The 23,009-nt window shown below is 40.4% G+C and overlaps 1 protein-coding gene across 4 annotated transcripts in view; it reads left to right on the top strand.

The window, feature by feature from the left end:
• Window positions 1-22,009, top strand: part of LOC133413895 (astrotactin-2) — a 291,345-nt gene extending 269,336 nt beyond the window's left edge. For all 4 annotated transcript variants that reach the window (XM_061698810.1, XM_061698809.1, XM_061698808.1 and 1 more), the window contains 4 exons: window positions 1,943-2,084; window positions 16,665-16,765; window positions 17,208-17,391; window positions 20,385-22,009. In XM_061698810.1, the coding sequence (XP_061554794.1) occupies window positions 1,943-2,084; window positions 16,665-16,765; window positions 17,208-17,391; window positions 20,385-20,637 (680 nt within the window). In that variant the 3' untranslated portion in view covers window positions 20,638-22,009. The remainder of the gene's footprint in view (window positions 1-1,942; window positions 2,085-16,664; window positions 16,766-17,207; window positions 17,392-20,384) is intronic.
• Window positions 22,010-23,009: the final 1,000 nt, after the last annotated feature.

The following is a 23,009-nucleotide window of genomic DNA, read 5'->3' as shown; positions in this document are numbered from 1 at the left end:
AAAAGTAAATATCAGTAACACAGTGACGCTGCAGTTCTCCAAAAATCATGCCAATAACCGTGCATGCCGTATTTCAGGTAAATGGTTAATTATATAAGGCATATTAATTTTGAACACATTAATAATTGTAAAGTAAGTGAAGCTACAGTTTAAAACAAAATTGATAAATGCAGCAACATGGCAAGAAATGAAGCAGACGAGGAAGAACACAGCTCCCCAGACTGTAAACATGAATGCACAACAATGTGGTGCGACCACATGTCAGAATCTATTAGACAGTGTTGTGTACACGTCATATTAGATGATATTTAAGAGGGTGTAGGGAGTTTGTGTAAGTTTCCACACTTTAAGCGACTAGTTACTTGTCTTGGAGCTGCTGTTTTGGTTAGCAGCAAAGTTCAGTGAATGGTAAATACAAAGCATCTATGAATTGAGATTATTGAACTTGAATTTTTTTTTTTATTCTGACGGGAAAAGCAAGGTGTGTGTGGGAGGTGTTTATTTGACTTAAGTGGATAAAGCACTACCAGAGACAAATTCCTTTACGACAACAAATAGCCACTAGGACAAAATATAGTTGAGTACCAGTAATCCGTTAATACTGATACGATACCGAGTCCTATTAGAACTTAGAATATAGCCCATTAATATCAGGCATACACTGTATAAATGTATGATATAATATCCATCCATCCATCCATCCATTTTCTGAGCCGCTTCTCCTCACGAGGGTCGCGGGCGTGCTGGAGCCTATCCCAGCTGTCATCGGGCAGGAGGCGGGGTACACCCTGAACTGGTTGCCAGCCAATCGCAGGGCACATACAAACAAACAACCATTCGCACCTACGAGCAATTTAGTGTTTTCAATTAATGTGCATGTTTTTGGGATGCGGGAGGAAACCGGAGTGCCCGGAGAAAACCCACACAGGCACGGGGAGAACATGCAAACTCCACACAGGCGGGGCCGGGGATTGAACCCCGCTCCTCAGAACCGTGAGGCTGACGCTCTAACCAGTCGGCCACCGTGCCGCCATGATATAATATGGTATATGAAAATATGAATAAAATACATCCAATAAGAGATATGAATAAGAAAGTGTTAACCTTCAAAAGAACAATTGCACGTTGTATATGCATGTTTATTTCTACAAAAAGGTCAAATCACTCATTCATGAACTTCTTTCCCATCCCTTTTCCAACTTCTCTTTTTACTTTGTGCCCTGCCAGCCATATTAGTCTTGTATTTATAAATTGGCACTTGTGTTATAAACTCACATTAAGCTGCCCTTTGCATGTGTGTAGAAATAGTTGGAAATCCAACCTTTTCAGAGTTTTTCAACTGTTTTGATAGCTCCTACCTTTCCATCATCCCCACGAGCACTGGAAAATAGCAATATGGGTCTGCAAAAAAAAATACAATGTGTTTTGCTTACCCACGCATGTTATATGACAAAAAAGTCAGGATGGTTGCAAAGTATTACCATACAGTTGTACACTGAACAAAAAGTCATTTGAATTTACTTAATTTTAACATGTAAATCGGTAAAATATGTTAAACAGACAAAAAACAGGAAACGTGTCGTCTCATTACATGTCAGACAGTGAGGAAATAAAGCATGTCTTTTTTTGAAGTCTATGTAAGCATCTGGTTTCAAATGTGTATTTTTGTGATGTGAACTATATACAGTATGCACTTACTGTTAGGCGTCAAAATTATACAGAAACAACCACACCATGTATAAGTCAATTCGTATTTGTTAAATTTTATGAATAGTAAGTTTCCTTGATAATAAAATATTTTCTGATTTCATTGTTTTTCAATTTTGGAAATTATCCTGCATCGCGAGACAATTGACAGACGAAAGAGAAATTCTCCGACCCTTTCCTGTAGGACCTTTGTTTCATTTGATTAACTTTCTGTCCGAATCCATCTCCCCGCCAGGTGAAGTGTTGAGCTTGTTGGATGATCTCTTCTCGGGTTTGGGTTCGTCCTGCATTGTGCCCGGTAAAAGGAGTGGTGAACATCCCCACACGCTGCTTTATTCTGTCGTCTTCAAGTGCCTGGAGCCTGACAGTCTCTACAAGTAAGTTGGATGCTCTTTGCTGAGTTTTCCTTGGAAAGGTAATGACCCTGTTTTTATTTATCTAATTTTTGCCGCTTGGTCAGTTTCATGATGCGACGAGTTTATCTTTTTTATGAGCAGACATTGACTTGGTTCCTTTGTAAGTCTTGGAATTATGGACTGATACCTAACTGCGATATGTCATTTGACATAGTCCTAAGTAGTCGTAGTGATCTTGACAGGGTCCTGGCTAAGCTACAGTCAACTCACTTGCAATGGTTGTACGAGTCAAAATTTTTGAGAAAATCTGAGAGGTGTTTATGATGTTCTTCATACGCCAAGCATTTTTGTTACAACTTTTGCTTCCAAGACAGCCTTTAAAGTTGGTATTTTCAAAGAAAAACATCTACCGGCTGGGTAAACCTGAATGATATTGAGATTCGAGAGTGAAATTGGTACCTGTTTTCAGTTCCATAAAAAGGGACATAGGGTCACTCAGCAAGAATACAAATATATGTGCGCTGCTGGAGGCCGTGCCGATTTTTGGCTTTGAAAACAGTGATGATCTTCAACAATTTTTGGAGGAAGGGGGTCTCAAATGTCTGAAGGAAATTAGAGTGAACAGGACACGCTACAGTTTGACTTACCTCTGTTCAGATGTAGGAATAAATAGGGATGTTGGACTCACTCATATCAGTGTCTGAGCAGTATGTCATCAGATCCCTATGAACCGTGGCATTTCTCGCACTTGGGCAGGCTAGTCATAAACTCCAAAAGCAACAACCATGCTTGAGCATCATGCTGTGAAGTGTATCAAATACTAAAATAAGAACAGACATAATCAGCTTTACGGTAATATTGGATATTCTGCAATGGTGTGCTCGGGGGCACAATGATAGGGGCGTTTGGGGAAAAAAATCTATGCACTCACAGAACCGCAAGATTCCAGGACATTCACCTCGGAGCTTTTGTCTTTGATGAAAGTCAATGAGGGCAGCATCAATTGACTTGCCATTTGACATGCCACTGGTGACGAATCCAGGGTTTGCCTAGCCTCTTGCCAAAAGTCACCTGGGCTAGGCTCTACTTAACAGCTACCCTAATGAGTACAGGCATTATTTAAAAAACGGATGGGTGGATGGACAGACGGACAGACGGAAGGACAGATGTACAGATGGATGGACAGACGGATGGATAAAGGCAATGATGGCATAAACTGAGTTGCTGAAGAGAAATACCAAGCAATTCAAATCCCATGTTTACTGAAGCCACTGTTGGGAACCCAGGAAATAGTATGGATTCATTGTCCTCCATCTAGCATAGATATTTTTTTCTAGCTCTGAACGCACAGATTTAGATTACATGCAAATTGGCTGTGGCTTGTAATAGTACTTCACAACTCAAAAATGAGCCCTAACTGGTATTTCCTTCTTTTATTTTGAAAAAGTTGTTTTTTCTTTCTCATCAAATCAATGTAACACATGATAATTTGAGCTATCAGATGGCATTTAAAATATTGATTGATTCAGAGTGGGGTGTCAAAAGCTAACTGTGAAGGCTAGAGGCTGCATGGATGTGGTTGCAACAATAGGACATTTACTTATTGCAATGTAAAATGCTAAATTCCGACTGTCTTTATAGTATTTTCTGGTTTGGAAAAAAAGGAAACAAAATTGCCAAATTTGTCAACTGAGTTACTTATTTCTGCTGTCTTTACCATCTCTACTCTGGTCTCCATTTCTTTAGGGCACCTTTGTCCCTATATATTTGCAGACAAAGGAGCAAGCGAATCAGCCTCTCATATAGTAGACAGGGCCCGCATGTTGTGGCTGTCACTGAAAGCATTGATTCTACTGTTTGGTGGCCTTGGTCTGTTTTGAGAAGCTCAACTTTGCCCCTCAAACACAAGAAACAGGTCCATGATTGAAATCTGTGGGAACAATGATGTCTTAAACGGTGGTCTGAAACTATAATTTTAAAATCCTTACCTTAATAACATTTATTACACTGAAAAATGTAATTGTTAGAATGCATACTGTCACGAAAATGTATGACCATTTGCATTACAATGTCACAACTTTTAATACTTCATTCAGAAGGTATGATACCACTGTTCCAGGAATTACAGTCAACACTTTTACTTCACAATGATGACTTTCCCAAAAGCTTTATCAGTAGATAAGAATATTTGGGGAATGACCATTGGGTTAATCTGAAGAAATCTGTCTTCTACTTACATGAACTTATAAAACAAGGCTGATTTTAAACTTTGTTGCACTGTTATCTTTGTTTATACATTCTTCACAACGTTGTTTTGTAACGATAAGGGCCGAATTTACGTCGGAATTACGTCTGAAGGCACATCTGTTTGCAGCCAACCCCACTTATCTAAATCAAGTAGCCAGATAAAACCTCCACTGGAGTTGGCCTTACTCTTGATCATTACCAAGGCTGCTATGGCAGCAGCCTTTCTCTTGCACTGGAAATGGCAACGCCAGACTCCCATTTGAAAAGTGCTCATTTATGAAAACCGTAAACAGTCGATATTGTTGAAGTCATTTCATTTAATAATCAAAATCCGATTATAGTTGTTTTTTATTTTTTTTAAAAAACATTACCAATTTGCACAATATTGTTATGATGTTCTAGGGCAAGGGTGGCCAACTAGTCAGAGACTAAGAGCCACTTTGTTTTCTGTGTTACTGCAAAGAGCCACATCATACACATGGGTACACATGAACATCATCTTTTAATCATGTATGCACGCATACACAGACCTCTGCTCAGCCAGATCTAATGAAAATAACCACACCAACATGATAATATCAGTAATTTTCAACAGTTAACATTGTGTGCACTGTCTCACACACACAAACTCTCAGTTCATTTTTGACGCATGTCATGTGACAGCTCCTGAAGAGCCGCATGAAACTAGTTAAAGAGCCGCATGTGGCTCGCGAGCTGCGGGTTGGCCACCCCTGTTCTAGGGGCTAGTAGATGCTGTGAATTTAAACAAATAAGGTGGTTTATAAAATTAGATGCAGAAAAACAACAACAAACAAGTGCATAATCATATGGATTCCCATCAGCGCCACACAAGAAAATAAATTAGATGACTAGTTAAGAGAGTAAAGTTACATAGCAAAAATGTACGCTGTACGATACCTTACCTCAGTACGTCACCACATAATATAAAAAAATATATATATTTTGGTGTTCTTCAAAAGAAAGTATTGAGACTATTATATATTACTGAATATATATGTTTTCTTGTTTGTACTATATATATATATTTTCTTGTTTTAGAATGTTGCATTTAATGCAGAATTCACAGCAAGCCATAGTTTAGATTAAAGACATTTACCATTATAAATGTCTTTAATCTGTTCTTGTTCATACAAAAGAAAAATCTGTTTCACACCAGTAACAAGAAAGCCACATGCGCAGGTTGCTTATCCGGGCCAGTTCTAGGAATGCATTCTTGAGAGGGCAGGTAGAAACATTAGGTGGGCATCATGTGAGAGCATCTTTTTATTTTATTTTTCATTATTGTTATTTATTCGGCTGATTTTAAATGAGAATTTGCTACTCTCCATCTTTCACAACTTTACATCATGTAAAAAAGGCGCCACGTGATTAATGGGGATTCCAAGGCCTCAGCATCCATCCATTTCCATTTTCAACACTGCTTATCCTAGTTAGGGTCGCGGGACGCTGGAGCCTATCCCAGCTGACTTCGGGCGAAAGGCGGACTCCACCCTGAACTGGTCGCCAGTCAGTCGCAGGGCACATATAGACACGGACAACCATTCGCACTCACATTCACACTGTCACTGAGTGGGAACTGAACCCACGCTGCCTGCACCAAAGTCAGGCAAGTGTACCACTACACCAACAGCGACCTAGGCCTCAGCATGTTATCCTCAATTGTGTTCAATATACAGGGTGATTGAAAAGTAACTCCATATTTTAAAATACTTTGAATTTATTGATATGTTGTAATATTTTTCAAAAAATGTTTTTTGTGTATAGTCCATGATTAAAGGAATAAGTCTATTCTACCAAACCAACGACTTTGGAAGAACTTGAAGGGCAAATATGAGAAGTTATGTCTTCCATCCCACAAGAGTTCCTTGTGAAATCAGTTAATGCGGTTCCCAGGCGGCTTGAGAAACTGGTGGTAAAATAAAACTCCATGCAATACACTTTCTTCTCATGTTCATTTCTTGTAATTTATTTCTGAACTATAATTCTTACAAGTAATTAAAAATAGTGAGTTACTTTTCAATCACCCGGTAAAATGTCTTAATATAAGTTGTATTGTTTTAATAAGCTGCTACATGTGTAGATATGCTATATGTTGTAAATATGGAATAAAAATCCATCCATCTGTTCTTTGTACCGTTTATTCTCACTCGGGATGCAGGTGTGCTGGAGCCTATCGCAGCAGCCTTTTGGCAAGAGGCGGGTACACCCTAGCCTGGTCATCAGCCAATCGCAGGGGAATAAAATTGTTAAACAAAATTAAATTGTGTTCCCCTACAAACGTATTGGAACAGCAAGGTCAATTCCTTTGTTTTTGTTGTATACTGAAGATCAAAAGATGAATATGAGACAAAAGTTCAGGATTGCAGCTTTAATTTCATGGTATTTACATCTAGATGTGTTAAACAACTCAGGACAGATCACCTTTTGTGTGAACCTACCCACTTTTCAAGTGAGCAAAAGTATTGGGACATGTGACTGATGCGTGTTTCTAGTTGCTCATGGGTTGCTTTTTAGACTGATTGCTTGAACATTAGATAGTGCTTGTTTTTGGCTTTGAGTTTCACCTGTGAAAACTGCATTTGCTGTTAAGCAAACATGAAGACCAGAGAGCTGTCTATGGGAGAAAAGCAAACCATTTTGAAGCTGAGAGAAGAGGTCAAATCAATCAGAGCTATTGCACAAACATTGGGCATAGCCAATACAACAATTTGGAATGTCCCGAAAAAGAAATAAACTACTGGTGTACTGAGCAACAGACATCTAACAGGTCGGCCAAGACTATCAACAGCAGTTGATGACAGAAACATTGTGAGAGCTCTAAAGAAATACCCAAAGACAACAGTTGATGACATCACTGCCAACCTCCACAGTGCAGGGGTGAAGGTATCACAATCCACTGTTTGAAGAAGACTTCGAGAGAAGAAATATACAGGCAATATTGCAAGATGCAAATCACTCATCAGCAAAAAGTATCGGAAGAACTGATTGGATTTCGCAAAGAAGTACAGAGATGAGCCACAAAGGTTTTGGAACAAAGTTTAATGTACTGATGAGACAAAGATTACCTGCTACAAAATGATCGAAAGGCCAACGTATGGAGAAAGAAAGGATCTGCTTTGATCCAAAACACACAAGCTCATCTGTGAAGCATGGTGAAGGTAATGTCATGGTTTGGGCTTGCATGGCTGCTTCTGGAACGGGCTCACAAGTCTATTGATGATGTAAAGCACGATGGTAGCTAACTATTTGCCAGACAAAACTATTTTGTCTGGCAATTTACAGAAAAATGCATCCAAACTAATCGGGAGAAGCTTTATCATGCAACAAGACAATGACCCAAAACACACTGCCAACACAACAAATGACTTCATCAAGGGGGAAAAGTCGAAGGTCTTAGACTGGCCAAGTCAATCACCGGACCTTAACCCAATAGAGCATGTAACTTACCCCCTGAAGAGGAGACTGAAGGGAGAAACCGCCAGAAACAATCAAGAACTGAAAGAGGCTGCATTCAAGGCCTGGAAAAGCATTTCAAATGAAGAATGCAAGTCTGGTGAAGTCAATGGGTTGCAGGCTTGATGCAGTATATAAATAAATATTCAATGTTATTCACTTTAAGCGAATTTAATAGTGTCTGTTCCAATACATTTGCCCACTTGAAAAGTGGGTGGCTTCAAACAATAGGTGCTCTGTTTTTTACACACACGCATATATATATATATATATATATATATATATATATATATATATATATATATATATATATATATATATATATATATATATATATATAGTATATTCTTATGTAATTCGCATTCACACAAAAAACATGTCTACAGTGTGGAGATTATGAGCACCAACTGCTAACTCATAATGGCCACTCCCAATTCCTTATAAAGGCAGATCCCTCTCTTCCTTCCACCATGCAGGAAATAAGGTTGCTAACATGAATATGAATGTCGCTTTTTAAAAAAAAAAATTAAAAAAAAGGTTGCTAAAGGGGTCGGAAAAATTTTCAGTGACAAAGTCACTAAGTTGGCAAGACTGAAGACACAAGTTCAAGCACACCAATTCACGTTTTATTTTGACTTAATAAAGGACTGGTCGGAGACTGTTGACAGACCAAATGTGAGGGAAGTGCCCACTGAGCAAATGTCACACACTGTCATCAGAGATACACAGAGACAGGAAATACTATAACTAAGCCTTGTTGCATGAACTGATGAAGCCTGCTCGAATGAGAGGCGAAACGTCTGCTAAGACAACCAGAAAAATCCAGTTGCGATTGATTTAATGCCCTTAGAGTGAAATGTCTTGAATGAATGAGAAGATACACAGGCAGTCATTGAAAGGCATAGAAGTGGACATCCTTGGAAATGTATTAGTCAATTATTTGAACACAACACCTGTAAAATTTGCCGTTCAGCTCGTAGTACTGAAACACTGAACAATTCGACGCGTGAATTCAAATGTTTAAAGGTCAAATTGAGCTCTACTGTAAAGGTCAGTGTATGTTTTAGGTATAGATTGAAATTTCACCCGAAAGCAGAACATCCCTAACTTTTCATGAGTAGTTTATGTTTCATGTGTTTTTGGAATGTGGGAGGAGTACCGAGAAAAAACCCACACAAGCACAAGGACGACATGTAAACCTCACACAGGAAGGTTGAACCCCGAAGCTCAGAACTGTGAGGTAGCAATCTAATCACTATACCCCAAAAATAACAACAAAAAAATCAATAAATTCAATAAATAAATTGACTATTTTAAATGGTTTGAATTTTTTTGAGAGGGAATGTGCCATCTTTGCCAGAGGAAAGGAAAGGGATATCCACTCTGAAACTAATTACTAACAGGAAAAGCATTTCTACACCATTAACGGCAGTTGCGGTCAATTTTAATACATTTGGATCCCTAATCCTTCTCTGTTGACAATGAAGATGAACGCAAGGCTTGCCGATGCCTGCAGACCGAGGAGCTCGTAACGTGCCCTACAGTTCAATATTTTCTCAAGTCACGCAATCTCATATACCAAAAATGTGTCAATGATTGATGCGTTTGTACCTCCCATTTGTTTTTGACCGTGTGCATTGTTGGACAATGTCCTCATCTCCTGCAACCTGCCCAATGTCTTCGTGATTACTCCTCAGCTGGTTCTAATTGTTTACAAAAGTGAGTCTCCAGACCAGGCAGTCCATTTGTTGGAATTCCTTTACCACCCCATCCATCTTATTGTTGGCCTGTGTGAACCGCCTCGTGTCCTTTTGTTTCCACACCCCATGAATGTACCCCCTTTGGGCACTCCAGGCCCATGAACATTAAAGCAGAATATTATACAAAAATAGCCCAAAATATTATTTCTCTTACCTGTGTTTGATTGGTAAAAGACATGTATATGGAAACGAGATAATATGAAGTATTTAAAGAGACCACGTCAAACATTCTGAGCCAGTTGTTGCACAAGAAGACGCCTCCACCCTTCCACCGCCCCAAAAAGGTCAGTTGTTAGTTCTTAAATGACCCATACAACCTTTCCAATGACTCATGAGCATTTGGGGGTTTGGGTTTATTATATGTTGTCCATGCTCTCTCTCTCTCTCTCTCTCTCTCTCTCGCTCTCTCTCTCTCTCTCTCTCGCTCTACTCGGCAGTACATCAACTCTCTTTGTGTTTTCATTTTCTTATGCCTCTTTCTTTTCTTTCCAGTGTCTTCTTCTCCATCCAAAATGTAATAAGCGGATGGCCATGTGAAGCTGTTGTTGAAAGAATTAGCAGGTATTGCTGGTCGATTGCAGCATAGAGTTGGATTTCGAGTGGAGGCACATTTGCTTGCCAATGTAGTTCAAATAAATTAAATTAGCAGGCTTCGACTATCTGCTCAATATATTTTTCGACTGTTGATTTTCAAGATGCTGTCACTGTTATTTTGGGCCGTGATGCTGCTGCTGAGCTGCAAGACGAGGATTTCCAAGCAGTCAGATATTCGAAGCTGCCACAAATTCTTGCGGCGGCGAGAAACAATTCAACGTAGCTCTGATTGATTTGTGGGCTGGCTCGACTGATGTGCGTCCAAAATGCTGATGTCATGGAAAAGGCGTCACCTTCTGTCCTGGCGTCCACCGCATGCCAAAAATACTGTCCTAATTGATCCGCTCTCTCTCACTGTCACTTTGTGCCAGGCATTCTCTCCTGTTGGGCTTTCTTGTCCTGTCGTCTCTCGTTCGGACATATCGCGACTGTTTCATTAGATTACGAAGAAACTGCTCACTGTAATGGCAACGTAGTTCATTTACACGCTAATCCGACATTTGTCCGCCTCGATGCTTGCTGAGCTTTCACCTAACTATGGCACAAAGTCAGAACCAGACAGACAGCAGATCACTGTGTAAGTGTGTGTGTGTGTGTGTGTGTGTGTGTGCGTGTGTGTGTGTGTGTGTGTGTGTGTGCTTTGAATTAAATATCTATACCCGTGGGGTCTTGACAAATTCACAGGCACCCAAAGTCTTGGACCAGACCTGTGTGTGAGTCAGTGTGTGCACGTGTGTCTGCATGTGTGTTCAGTAAATTAAATGGAAATGTGTGTGTGTTAATTAAAATTACGATACCTGTGGGCTCTGATGAGGTTCTGTCTCAGTGTGTGTGTGTGTGTGTGTATGTATGTGCGTGTGTGTGAAATTAAACGACTATACCTGTGGGCTCTTGACAGGTTTGCGGTGACCTAGTCTTGGACCAGACGAGTGGGTCGAAAAGTCATGTGTGCTTGTGTGTGTTAGGTTAATTGAATTACTATTCAGGTTTATGGGTACCAAAGTGTTCAACACAGCAAGTTTCTACTCAAGTGTGCGCGTGTGTTAAGTAAAATTCTGTGTGTGTTTGTGTGTGTGCGTGCGTGCGCCTGCGTGTGTCCGTGTGCATGTGATTTTACTATAATACCTGTGGGGTCTGACAGGTTTGCTGGACCAAAGTGTTTGTGGTGGCATGTTAAGGTCATGCGTGTGTGTCCGTGCATGTGTGTTAAGTAAATTGAATGACTTATAGCTGTGGGGTCTGTCAAGTTCGCGGGGACCCAAAGTGTTGCACCAGACAAGCGGCCTCTTTCAAGTGTGTGTGCGTGAATGTGTGTGCTCCTGACTTTGCTCTTTTTCAAGGACACATTTGGCATAAAGACCAGCTAGTTTGCAGGGGAGCTTGTTAAATCGGGGACAAAGTCCAAGTCCGCCGTTAGTGAGGAAACAGCTGCCTTTTGGGGTCAAGGTTAGGGTTCGTTTTTAGTCGCCCGTGATTATGTTTACGTCTGTGTAATATACCCCCTGAAAAAGTGAAAAAAAAAATAAAGTCAAGTGAGGGTGGGTGGCCACGGAATTTTGTGTCTTGCCAATTGTTATACTTAATGTTTGACATTCTCTTGGCAGTGCAGACCACGTTTTGGTTTCTTTGTGCTCCCAGGCGATCTTTATCATCATCGGACACCCTGTTTATTCGACCCCCTGTGCCGCCTCTCAATGCATCTTAAGAATGAAACCCTAACTTGTGGCCAAAAAAAGTTCATTTTCAGTGACATGCGAATGAAGATCAAAAATGTTTCCCCTCCATTTCCACATAATATGTTAATGTCTTTGCACAATGAGCAGTTATCCCACTCTTGTCTCAAACCAGCAAACAAAAACATCTACACAGTTTAGTCCCCGGAGAAGCTTTAAAGTCCTTGGAGAAACTATTTTATAACTGCACATAACAACCTTGTAATTGCTGTTGGGGTAGACTGGAGCCAATGTTTAAAACACAGCTATGAAATGTTGGCAAACATAGACACTGGGTTGCCTTGATAAAATGTCTCCCTTGTTATAATAGAGTACAATAGAATCGAATAGAATAAGCTTGTATGTTCTAGGTTTACATGAGCAACAGTAGTTAGTGTATGTGGCACACATGAATAAGTTCTGTAACTGTGACTGGCAAATTTTACATGACATACATGAGGTATAGAAGTATACAGAAGTCTATGTGTACAGCAGAAAGCCAGCATTGTATTTAGCACAAATATTACATTTATTTATTTGTTTTTTTTTTGTGTTTTTTTTAAATAACCTGTCCTGTTCAGCTGCATGGCCTTGCAGAATGGTGGATCTGTATGCCTTTGTGCTGGAACAGTTTTGCTGTGCAACAGGGGAGCTTGAAATACTGCCTCTGTTTATTTTTTAAATTTTTAATTATTGTGATATTTATTGAAAATGCAGCCGGACAGGTCCCAAGCCCGACCGAAGCGCCCCAACCAGTCCCAAGGGGGAAGGGCAAGGGCACCGGACCACCATAAAATAAATAAATACATTACAAATAAATAATTAAATCACCGGCACCTGTGCGAAGCCACCCCCCGTGCCAAAATGCCGAGCCCTGGCGTGCACCCCCCAAAACAAAAGGCCACAAGCCCAAAACAGGAGGCCAAGCCAAAAGCCACTCACACAAACCACCCGACGCGGCCAGCCATCGCCTGAATCTGAGCGACACTGGCCCCGATCCCGTCCCCCCAACTACCCCATGCCATGAAACGCTGATCCCGCCCTGAGGTACAGGGCCAGTGCCCGAGGCACCGCGAGACAACGCACATGCGAACCCCGTCCCAAACCACTGCGACACAAGGCCACCACGGCGAAGTTCCAGCTCATTGCCAAGTCGCTCCCCTACCATTGACGCCCACACCGGCCCGAGGACCAAAACAAACTCCCCAAAAAATAAAATAAATAAAAAATTTAAAAAACACCCATCGGTGCAAAAGTGCAAACAACCACCCACCCCGCCAGCCGACCCACAGACGCACTCCACAACCCCACCCATCTAGCCGAGGCGACCGGCCACCAACCTCAACAAGGTCAAGACAAGCCCCTGTCCGTCACCGCCACCGAGCACAAGCACGCCCCGGCGCGCCCCCCGCCAGGCCCAGCCGCTCCCCAGCCGGAATGCCCCAACCGGCCCCCGACGCCCAACCCCAGGGGGAAGCCCATTCCACCCAAAACCAGCCGTAGGTCAGTGGCCAGAGCAGGGCCAGAAGGCGGGCCCGACTGACAGCCCACCGTGAGCCCCGAGTTAGCCGGGTACCCCACACAGCCCGAGGGAGAGAAGGGCGACGATGTGAATGTGAACAGCAGCAAGAATAGTCAGCAGCTTTGTACGTAGCAAAATAACAACAACACACCAGCAGTAATAACTATCAGGAGTTAACTGTCCACTGTCGTTGAATAAATGTAAATAGAATACTATACTATGCAACTCAAATATAAATCTAAAATACACAAATAAATAAACAGACAAACAAAAATTAACATCCCATTGCATTTGGGAATTATACTAGCAATACTAAATATCAGCATTGGAGTGACAACTTTACCCAGATAAATAAGCAGGACTTTTGATAGGGTTGGCTGTGTAAAGTCTAGTTGTCATAATTTCCTCTGCCAATGTGACTCCATCTGCATGTAATACCGTGGCCGCGTGATTTAAACAGTGTGACTCTCACAGGCTGACATTGTTTTCACTGGGCAGAGGAGCCACCAAAGCCCATACAAACTTGTGTGAGGTTCTTGGGGGAATACCACATTCACAAGATCAGACAAACTATGCGAGCAATGCCCAAACAGGTCACATAACAACCAAAACAAGCAGCACTTGGACCGTGCCTCAATAGACATAATTTAAAACATCGCAAATGGGTTTCGGAAGAAATGCAATACAAATATTCCATTTCTTAAGTTTTCTGAATTTGTGCATGAGGCATGATTAATACTTAGAATTTCGGCTTGCTTGTTCTGTCTCATTGTGTTTTTGCGGTAGTCTGAATTGCTTTCATAGTGGCAGTTCTATAAAGAAACACTAATTGAATACAAATGTTGAAACATTTCATACTTACGAATTAATTTGATCCTTCAAAACAGTCCCTGCTGTGCTTGTAACTGTTTTTCCCATAAATCTTATCACACTAAATAAAATGTAACTTGACATTATTATAGAGGACCTTTTCAAACAAAATATAACTTTTACACAACCATTCATGAAATACATGAAATCATACAGTATATGAATTGTTCTCCGTCTTTGTAGATGTACTGTACTTTTTGATTTTTTTTTTATTGTTTTAAAGTACAAACAATAGCTCAGTAGCACCCCCTGGAAACTATTATTATTATTATTATTATTCATACAGGACTACAAATTAGTCGATTTAGATGTGTTTACATTTCCACTTATTATTTTTTTTACTTTTTGCGTATTCCCCCTCCTCCTCCAGTTTTATGTATACTATTCATATTTTTAAAAAATATTGAACCGCAACTATGAGCGCAATGGTCTGAAAATATAAGATGACCTGGCCAGTCAGCCGCGGGATAAACGAGCAGACATTCAGTAACAGTTTCCATGGGAGGATCTGCGCAGGTGCTTTCACTTATACCGCTCTTTGGACTATGCGGCCAGACTGAGGTTTGGCATGGCAGCGCTTGGATATAAGATATTACGAGGTGACACAGGTGTGACAAAACAAACAGAAACTTTGGGGAGTTTTCTTTCAACTGTGGTTTTTCCCCAGAGAAAGTTTAATAAAACTGAAAAACCATTACTACAATACACTTGATATTCTTTGTGGTTTTGAGTGAAAATGACCTCAAAGATTCTCCATGTTTTCCTTGTCACTGAATGGATATTGATGTCTAAACGTGTGCGGATTGTACATGGTCCCTTTCTTCCAGCACTTCCTTTTTCATTCGCCATGACACACCTTGACATTTGCAAAAGGCCACGTAAAGGTGAGATGCGCTGTGCGTCTGATCTCCGACCATCTCAAACTGTTTCCCGTGCCGTACTGAGCGGTCCTGAAGTCTGTCACTGAGTCCTCCCAAAAAATGTTTGTTATGCCTGACATTTCCAGAGGGGAAAAAAACTTTGGCCTGGTAGAGTTCATGGGGAGACGAGTCAGACCCTCTTTTACTCCTTTCTACGAATAATAAATACTATTTAACCCTGTGGATCCTTAGAAGACAAATAGCATACAGTGGTACCTTGAAGTTTGATTAATTTAGAGTTTGTCCAAAGTTATGTGTGAAAATTACATCCCAAAAGCAGCAAGCACATTGCCGAAGTGAAGACCACGTCTGCCTCACTGTTCTGAGGTTGGGGGGTTCGAATCTTGGCTCTTTACTCTTGGTGGAGTGAGTGTATTCTCCCCATACTTGTGATGCTTTTCTCCAGGTTCGGTACTCCAATTTCCTCCCACATTTAAAAAAAATATATATATTGTTAGTATGTTCATTCAAACTCTTAATTGTCCTTAGGTGTGAATGTGGGTGTGAATGGTTTGTCTGCCCTGGGATGGGAGCAACCAGTCCCAGTGTATCCTACCTGGCAAAGTCAGCAAGGATCGGCTTCAGCTTGGAGGACAAGCACTATAGAAAATGGAGGAAAATATGTCCCAAAGTTCTTGGTCAAACATTGTTTTTGTTTGTTTGAAACCTGCATCTTATGTGGCATTATCATACCTTGCGATCTATCATTGCACCTCAGTCGTCGTCGTTTCAGACAGCATTGATGGATGACCTCCACATGTTGTTCTGAAAGGCTGACAGCGGTAAGAAAAGAATAATATAAACCAGACGGCTCTTTGAAGGACTTCGAAGTAGAAAAGACTCCAAGTAATTTTTTGTCGGTTCGGTTGTTGGCGATGTTTTGCGCTGATTTTACTTCCTGATTTTATATTGATGAATTGCTCCTTCCTGTTTTATTTCTTGATAGGACTCTTTATTGTCACAACATTTGTTTCAAAAGACTTTCATTCTTCTGCAACTGGTCTTTTGCATTTGAGTTTGCCGAGCTAGGATTGCTACGAACATGAACAAGTTAACTTAGTCACGGACTGTTTCACTGCCATTTTATATTAGCCTTTAAATGTTTTACATTACATTAGTGGTCAATTTAATTTCATATTTATGCTGATTGTTGTTTTTAATTTACAGCCTCGAAGTGTTTTTCATATAAATATTTACTGTATCTCTTTATTGCGGGGTTAACATAGGAGAGTGACAGGCTACGGCCGGTTCCAATTTACATAAGAATTCGGGTCACCTATTCGGATATTTCGGACCCCCCTGTTTATAACACCTGCCACATACCTAAGCAAGTAGAATCGTGTTTGTGTGCGTGTGTGTGGGGAGGGGGTTACACATGAAATAATGCATTTAAATATACTCCAAACATTTACTTTCTAAAGGTCAAATGGTTGCTTTATGAATGTCATTACCAACATTGTTATTACAGGGTGAGTTCATAATGATGTGATTGTTATTTCCAGATTCACTCTCTATGCAGTGGACAGCCGGGGCAGTCACTCCGACTCCAGTTACGTCACTGTACGGACATCCTGCCCGATGGTTGACGATAGCCGAGCTGAAGGTACAAATATTCTCAGTATTGCCGCCATGTACCATTTTTTGGGTTTTTTTTTTTTTTTTTTTGTGTTTTCTTGGCAAGCACAAAAGAAGAAAAATAGTCAAAAACTAGTCTTTTACAATCGAGCAATTTTCCAATTACAGTTTTTCAAATGGCGGGTGGTTTTGTTTTTCCTCGTTTTGTAATTTATGCTAATAAATCATATGAAGTTGATCTGCTGCTCTGGAGGAAGCACATCTGAAGGACATAAACTAACAAACTTGTTTTCCCTGTCATTGCGCTGACTTAAATGACCTTTACGATGAACCGTAAAAACAATTAAAAAAAAAAAAAAAAAAAAACGATGAATTGCTTTGGGGGGGAAAACCAACATAAACCTGACCCAACAAACCTCAAAAATTCCGAATTGTACTTACACTGATTCTGTGTTCCCTTGTTCTTCAAGAGATTGCAGACAAGGTGTACAACTTGTACAACGGCTACACCAGTGGCAAGGAACAGCAGCTGGCGTACAACACCTTGATGGAAATCCCACCTCCGCTACTCTACCGAGTCCAGCACCACTACAATTCCCTCTATGAGAAGTTTGGCGACTTTGTGTGGCGCAGCGAGGACGAGCTGGGCCCCAGGTGAGAAGATTTTGGATAGCGGAAGATGCTTAAAATAGGTCTGAGTAATCTAACAGTTTTCTCGTCTAGACGTTTTTGCGACATATTGTTTCGCATCCGTTACAGCCATCCTGGGGCTTCTTACATAACTGTAATTGCCTGGTGCTGCCGGACTATTTAGCTTACAGAATTTCTCTAATAATTCTCAGTAATGCCAAGATAGTGAATTTAAAGGTCTTCAAAATCATCCAACCAGTATGTGACGAGACCTGAACCTTGGAGGCGATATCTCAACATCCCTTTTGACGAGTATTCCATGCAAGCAGTCAAAATGTCATTTCCTCAGGAAGTGGCTGCTCCAGCGGAGGATCGTGGGAAATGGAGTCCCAACATGAGCCTGTTCAGCTTTCTCTGCCATACTGAAGTCAAATGATAAACTAGTGCAGGCATCCTCAGTTTAGAACCGAGTTCCGTTCCTACAACGTCGCGGTGACCTGACTTTGTACATAAATAACACTTAAATATAAAACTATCAAATGAAAAACATTCCGAATTAGGTAATCGAGCATGCCTTCTTGTGCAACACGATGACGTATTCTTACACTGCTGCGCAAACTAGACCATTGCGCATTGTTTGTAACCTCAAATGTTGTATGTCACAACCGTAGTAGAACGAGAACCCCCCCGTAGTCGAAATCAGGGATTCTTCCCACCTTGGGGCAGACATTTTTCCACAGCCATTAAGTCACAACATACTTTTATGGAAATAAAACCTTTTTTTTTTTTAGCCTCAATTCTTTTGCATCATTTAAATAACTTGCCAAACTATTAGCCAGTATTGCCAGTATCATTACTTTTTCCATAAATTCTTTGAAATCTGAATGAATTTTCATTACCTTTAAGTGTATTTGTGGGGTGTTATTAATTAGTTAAACCCCTTTCTATTTACATTGGCATTTGCTCGTTGATATTTGTCTGATTAACACTAATTCCTTGTATGGATCATATTGTACATCCAGACCTGTTCCTTTCCTGGTTCTTTGCTTATCATCACACGTTCACGTGTCATCATTCTGTGGTGACATCCCAAATCTGTTTGACTTTGGAGACAGCCGCTTTGGGTTGAACTCTATAAATTGTGCCACTTTTGGTACATTGGACTGGAAGTTATAATGTAGTTCTTGATGGATGGAAGGTGACGTGTGTGTGTGTGTTTATATATATATATATATATATATATATATATATATATATATATATATATATATATATATATATATATATATATATATATATATTATATATATATATATAAATGTATTGGTCAATATCGGGATGGTGTTTTTGTGGACATGAATTTGTGTGTGGGCACCGATGAGGTGGTCTTGGGTGTGGTGGGGGGCTTAGGGGTGGGTATCTTCTGGATAAGCGTGTTTTGGATTATTTACTGCCTGATGTTGGCGGGCTTGGACCCTCATTGGGAGTAATTTACAAGCGAGCTCTATTGGTGATGCCTTTTTTTTTTTTTTTTTTTTTTTAAACCCCAAAAGAAGAATGGCCAACTGAAACGTAAGCACAATCAGTGCTCCTCCAGGTACCAACCAGGAGGTACCAGGAGCTCCCTGACGTCCGTGTGGATTTATTTGAACAGCTCTATTTATATCCGCATTATTCTCAACACCAATAGTGATTTTCTTAGATACACAAAAGTATTCCCATGCACCAATTTAGAATTTCTTCACGTGAGGCCAAACATATTGGAAGGAGCTGCAACCTGAAAGTCAACTTTGAGGTTCCCCCCCCCCACTTGTGTATTTTTTTGTTGCTTTCGCTGTTTTTACAGCATCATAAATGTTTAATTTGTCTCCAGTTCACATGCTTGTGAGTCTCTCTTGATTAAGTGCTTGGTATTCTGTTGTGTCAGACGCAAGAATTTTCAAGGGGGGAAATGAGAAAATGTTTCCCCCATTTTCGGCAAATACGTGAAAAGGATGTCTGTGCTCCTTTTGCTTAACTAAAGACAGATGTGGATGCTCAGCAGACGCTGCTTTTCAAAACAAATGGAATTTTTCCCTCGGTGTGTGTTTTCCTCATTTTAGAATCCCCACTAGCTTAACAACCTTGAATTCAAACCCGACTGTAGGTGTATTTGCTTGTTTTTCTGCATCGCAAGCATCTTGCCTCTATTGGGCTTCTGCGTCGTAAACAGTGTCAAGCAAGCAGCAGACCTGCGTATCCGGATTTTCTCTTTCACTGACTCCAGACAGCCGCCTCTGGTGGGGTGTTCAACAACATCGCTATCTGACAATTCAACCCGCGGCCGCATGTGATAGTTTGGACCCAAGCTGGCAGGCAGGACATGGTTCTTCTGGTTTGGCTGCAGCGAATGTGCAAATGCTACCACAAATATTACATTTTGTTCATTTTTGCGCATCCGTTTGTGTCGTGACATCGGGTCAACTTCTGTGTTGACCTTGATAACACATGAGCTACCACAACCTTTGTAAAAAGGCAAGATAAGGCATTTAAACTCTCAGCTGTTTTATCAATACATTTTGTATAGTCAATGAAAATGCCAAAAATCTGATCGATGTTGATCACACGGACCAATAAAACTTGAATGAAAAAACTGACAACTAATGAAAGTGGCAGGCCAGATGAGACTTGATGAATTTTTCGAACAATGATTGACGATTCATGTTCATCGCTGTTGAAATAAACTTCAAACATTTTAAAAGTGAAAACGTCAGGAAGACTCTTTTTGTCATCAACGTTCGAGCAAAATTTGCAGCCAAGACAAGGTCGTTGACAAGTCTTTGAAAATGGATTGACAATTTGTGGTTAATGCATAGAGCACTGAAACACAACAAATTCTCAATGAGTATACTTTTTATTTTCGGGATGAAAGGAACATTCAACACCAAATAGTCCCACTTTCCTTTTTCCGTATCCGGCAGTGATGAAGGAGTTGCATGGAATTGTTTGTACAGTTGTTCATTTTGTCATCCTGACAGAAAGGCCAACCTAATCCTCCGAAGGGTGGACAAGATCAGCCACTACTGCCGCTCCCTCCTGCGCAGCACGCACATCCAGAGCCGTACTGACACCATGGCGTACGTCTACTGCCGCAGTGACGGTGGCCGGACGCCTGGCGGCGGTGGCGGCGGCGGCGCGTGGAGCAGCTCGCTGCACGAAGGCCGCACCGCCTGCACGGAGAAGCTTATTTCTGTACAGCGCAATACGTACAGCAACACCAAACTCCGGTGAGACACAAGAACAGGGACGTGCTTGCGTGTTGTGATGTCACTGGCTGATGCCTCAGCTGACGTCGCCCTGCAGCAGGTGTCTCTGCATGGGAAGAAAGCCACTGGACGAAAAACAACAATTGTGTGTGGCTTACTTTTAGCGTAAGACACGAAAACATCACGTTGGGCATCAAAACAGAAGAAAAAGCGACGTGAACATGTAGATAGACGATGGATGATGGAAGATAATCCTCAGCCAATCAGCCAGTCGTTGGTTTAAATACATTGAATGTAACATTGTAGTTGCTTTGTTCATGCTTTTATGTGAAGCACTTAAAAGAGATTTTAAAAAAAGTACAAACCTAAGGATAAATTTGCCGTTTAAAAAAAACTATTTCAAACAAAGAAATGTGAAAGCCATTTGCAATGCCGATTGTTTTTAGGTTTTCTGAATTTAAACAAAAATGTGGTTTTTACCTTATGTATTTTTTGTTTCTTTTTTAAACAAACAAACGTTTTTTTGCTTTGCTACCAAAGTAGTCACGCTTTCTTTTATTTGGAAAACGTTATAGCCATTCGCATTGGCGCTCGTTTTCAGGTCCCATTGTATCCCTCAAAAAGATGCCCAATTGAACATCTTTGCAAACCAAAATAGCAGCACCAACCCTTAAAGCCTGATGGACTCTGCAACATGATTGCTCAATGTTTTCTTTAAAATAGAAAACCAATATACCTCCTTAATAAAGAAATGGAACTGTCTGACCATTGGTGATAGACCTAAAACCATTCTTTTGTTACAAGGCTTTTCGGTTAACGCTTTGTATCTTTTCATGGTTTATGACGTGACAAAACTCGAAAAAAAAATAAATGTAAATAAAACCCTTTTTTTTCAATGCTCATAATCAAGTTAATCGTTAATACATTCTGTGCGAATGTAGATGATCTACTGTATGTTCGTGTTTACCACGGAGCCTGTTCTCAAGAGAATTCAGTTGGATTTTGTATGAAAATAATATATTGTAATTTTGAAGTTTTTTTTTTTTTTTTCTATGAATGAGTCTTATGAAAATAATTTGCCCAATTTCCAAGAGCTCTAACTGCTTTGAATGTAGTGTTTTCTCGCACTGTTGCCCATGATTTTTGTCTCTTGCAGCAGCAAAGTAGCCTGGTTATGAACATAAGTTTATCAACTTTTCATAAAACTTCCTAAAAAATGTTCATGAGAGCAAATTACAAGATTCAACCACCCTAAGCAGAACTAGATAAACGTATATTGATGAAATTTGAGAACTGGTCACTCTCCACTTGTTTTTTGTTTATTTCCTAGATAATGCCTTTATTTCCATTTACAGTATTTTGATCTCATGTGATATAAGTTGTAAAATTAAATTATACTGTGCACTGTACACTTGTATAGAAACTGTATTATGTGGATTTTATTGTCATTTTTTCTGGAAATGTGAAATATTAAAAAATATATATACATAATGTATTGCTCTCATTAAGCAATGTGTCTATTTTACAAAATCAAAAAAAAAATACATTATTTCCACTTATTAAAGTAGTGTTTGTCAAAAAGTGGTCCATGGACCACAGTTGGTCCCCTTGCAAGGTATCGGATGAATTTAAGGTCAATTCAGCTTTCACTATTTCCCATTATAATCATCAATCCATCCATTTACTTTACCGCTTACCCTCACTCAGGTCGCGAGCGTGCTGGAACCCTATCCCAGCTATGTTTGGGCGGGTTTTGAACCCCGGTCCTGAGAACTATGAGGCAGATGTGCTAACCAGTCGTCTACCGTCCCAGCTATTATAATCATTCAAGAGCAAAAGACAGGACTGTAAAAAGTCTTCGGAATCCGCGGAATTTTCCTTCCTCGTCGAAAAATCACTTATGTAAATCGTGAAAATCTTCAAAAGAAATTTTTGGGGGTGGGGCGGTTAACGTAGTACTCTGTCGACATATATATATTTATTTTTTTTATCGGTGGGATCGTTCTACACATTTAAATTCATTGTATGCTATCAAGTTTTTATATTAATAAGTTTGCTGTATGTCGGTGTCACGGAAGGACATAATACAGACGGAGGACGGCGAGACCGACATTGTAAAGAAGCTCGATGAGGGTAACGAGATCAAGAATCCGTGGAATTGGCGCTGGCTAAAATGAAAAGTTGGAAAAAAATACCTTCCCGAAAATATTAGAAAGATGAAAAGAACCTGGGAAGGCCATACTTCATCTTGTGTCATCAGGATGAGAAGCATGGATGTGGAGCGAGAACACGCTTGGTCGATCACGTCAACGGAAAGAAGCACGCACAGCTGGTAAAAACGAAGCAGTCAAATTATAGATGACCAACTATTTTGCGATCACATTTCTATGAATTTGC

Source organism: Phycodurus eques, chromosome 15, assembly GCF_024500275.1.
Source record: "Phycodurus eques isolate BA_2022a chromosome 15, UOR_Pequ_1.1, whole genome shotgun sequence".
Lineage (NCBI taxonomy): Eukaryota > Metazoa > Chordata > Actinopteri > Syngnathiformes > Syngnathidae > Phycodurus > Phycodurus eques.
Note: the sequence above shows the minus strand (reverse complement) of the source record. Positions and strands in the feature narration are given on the sequence as shown.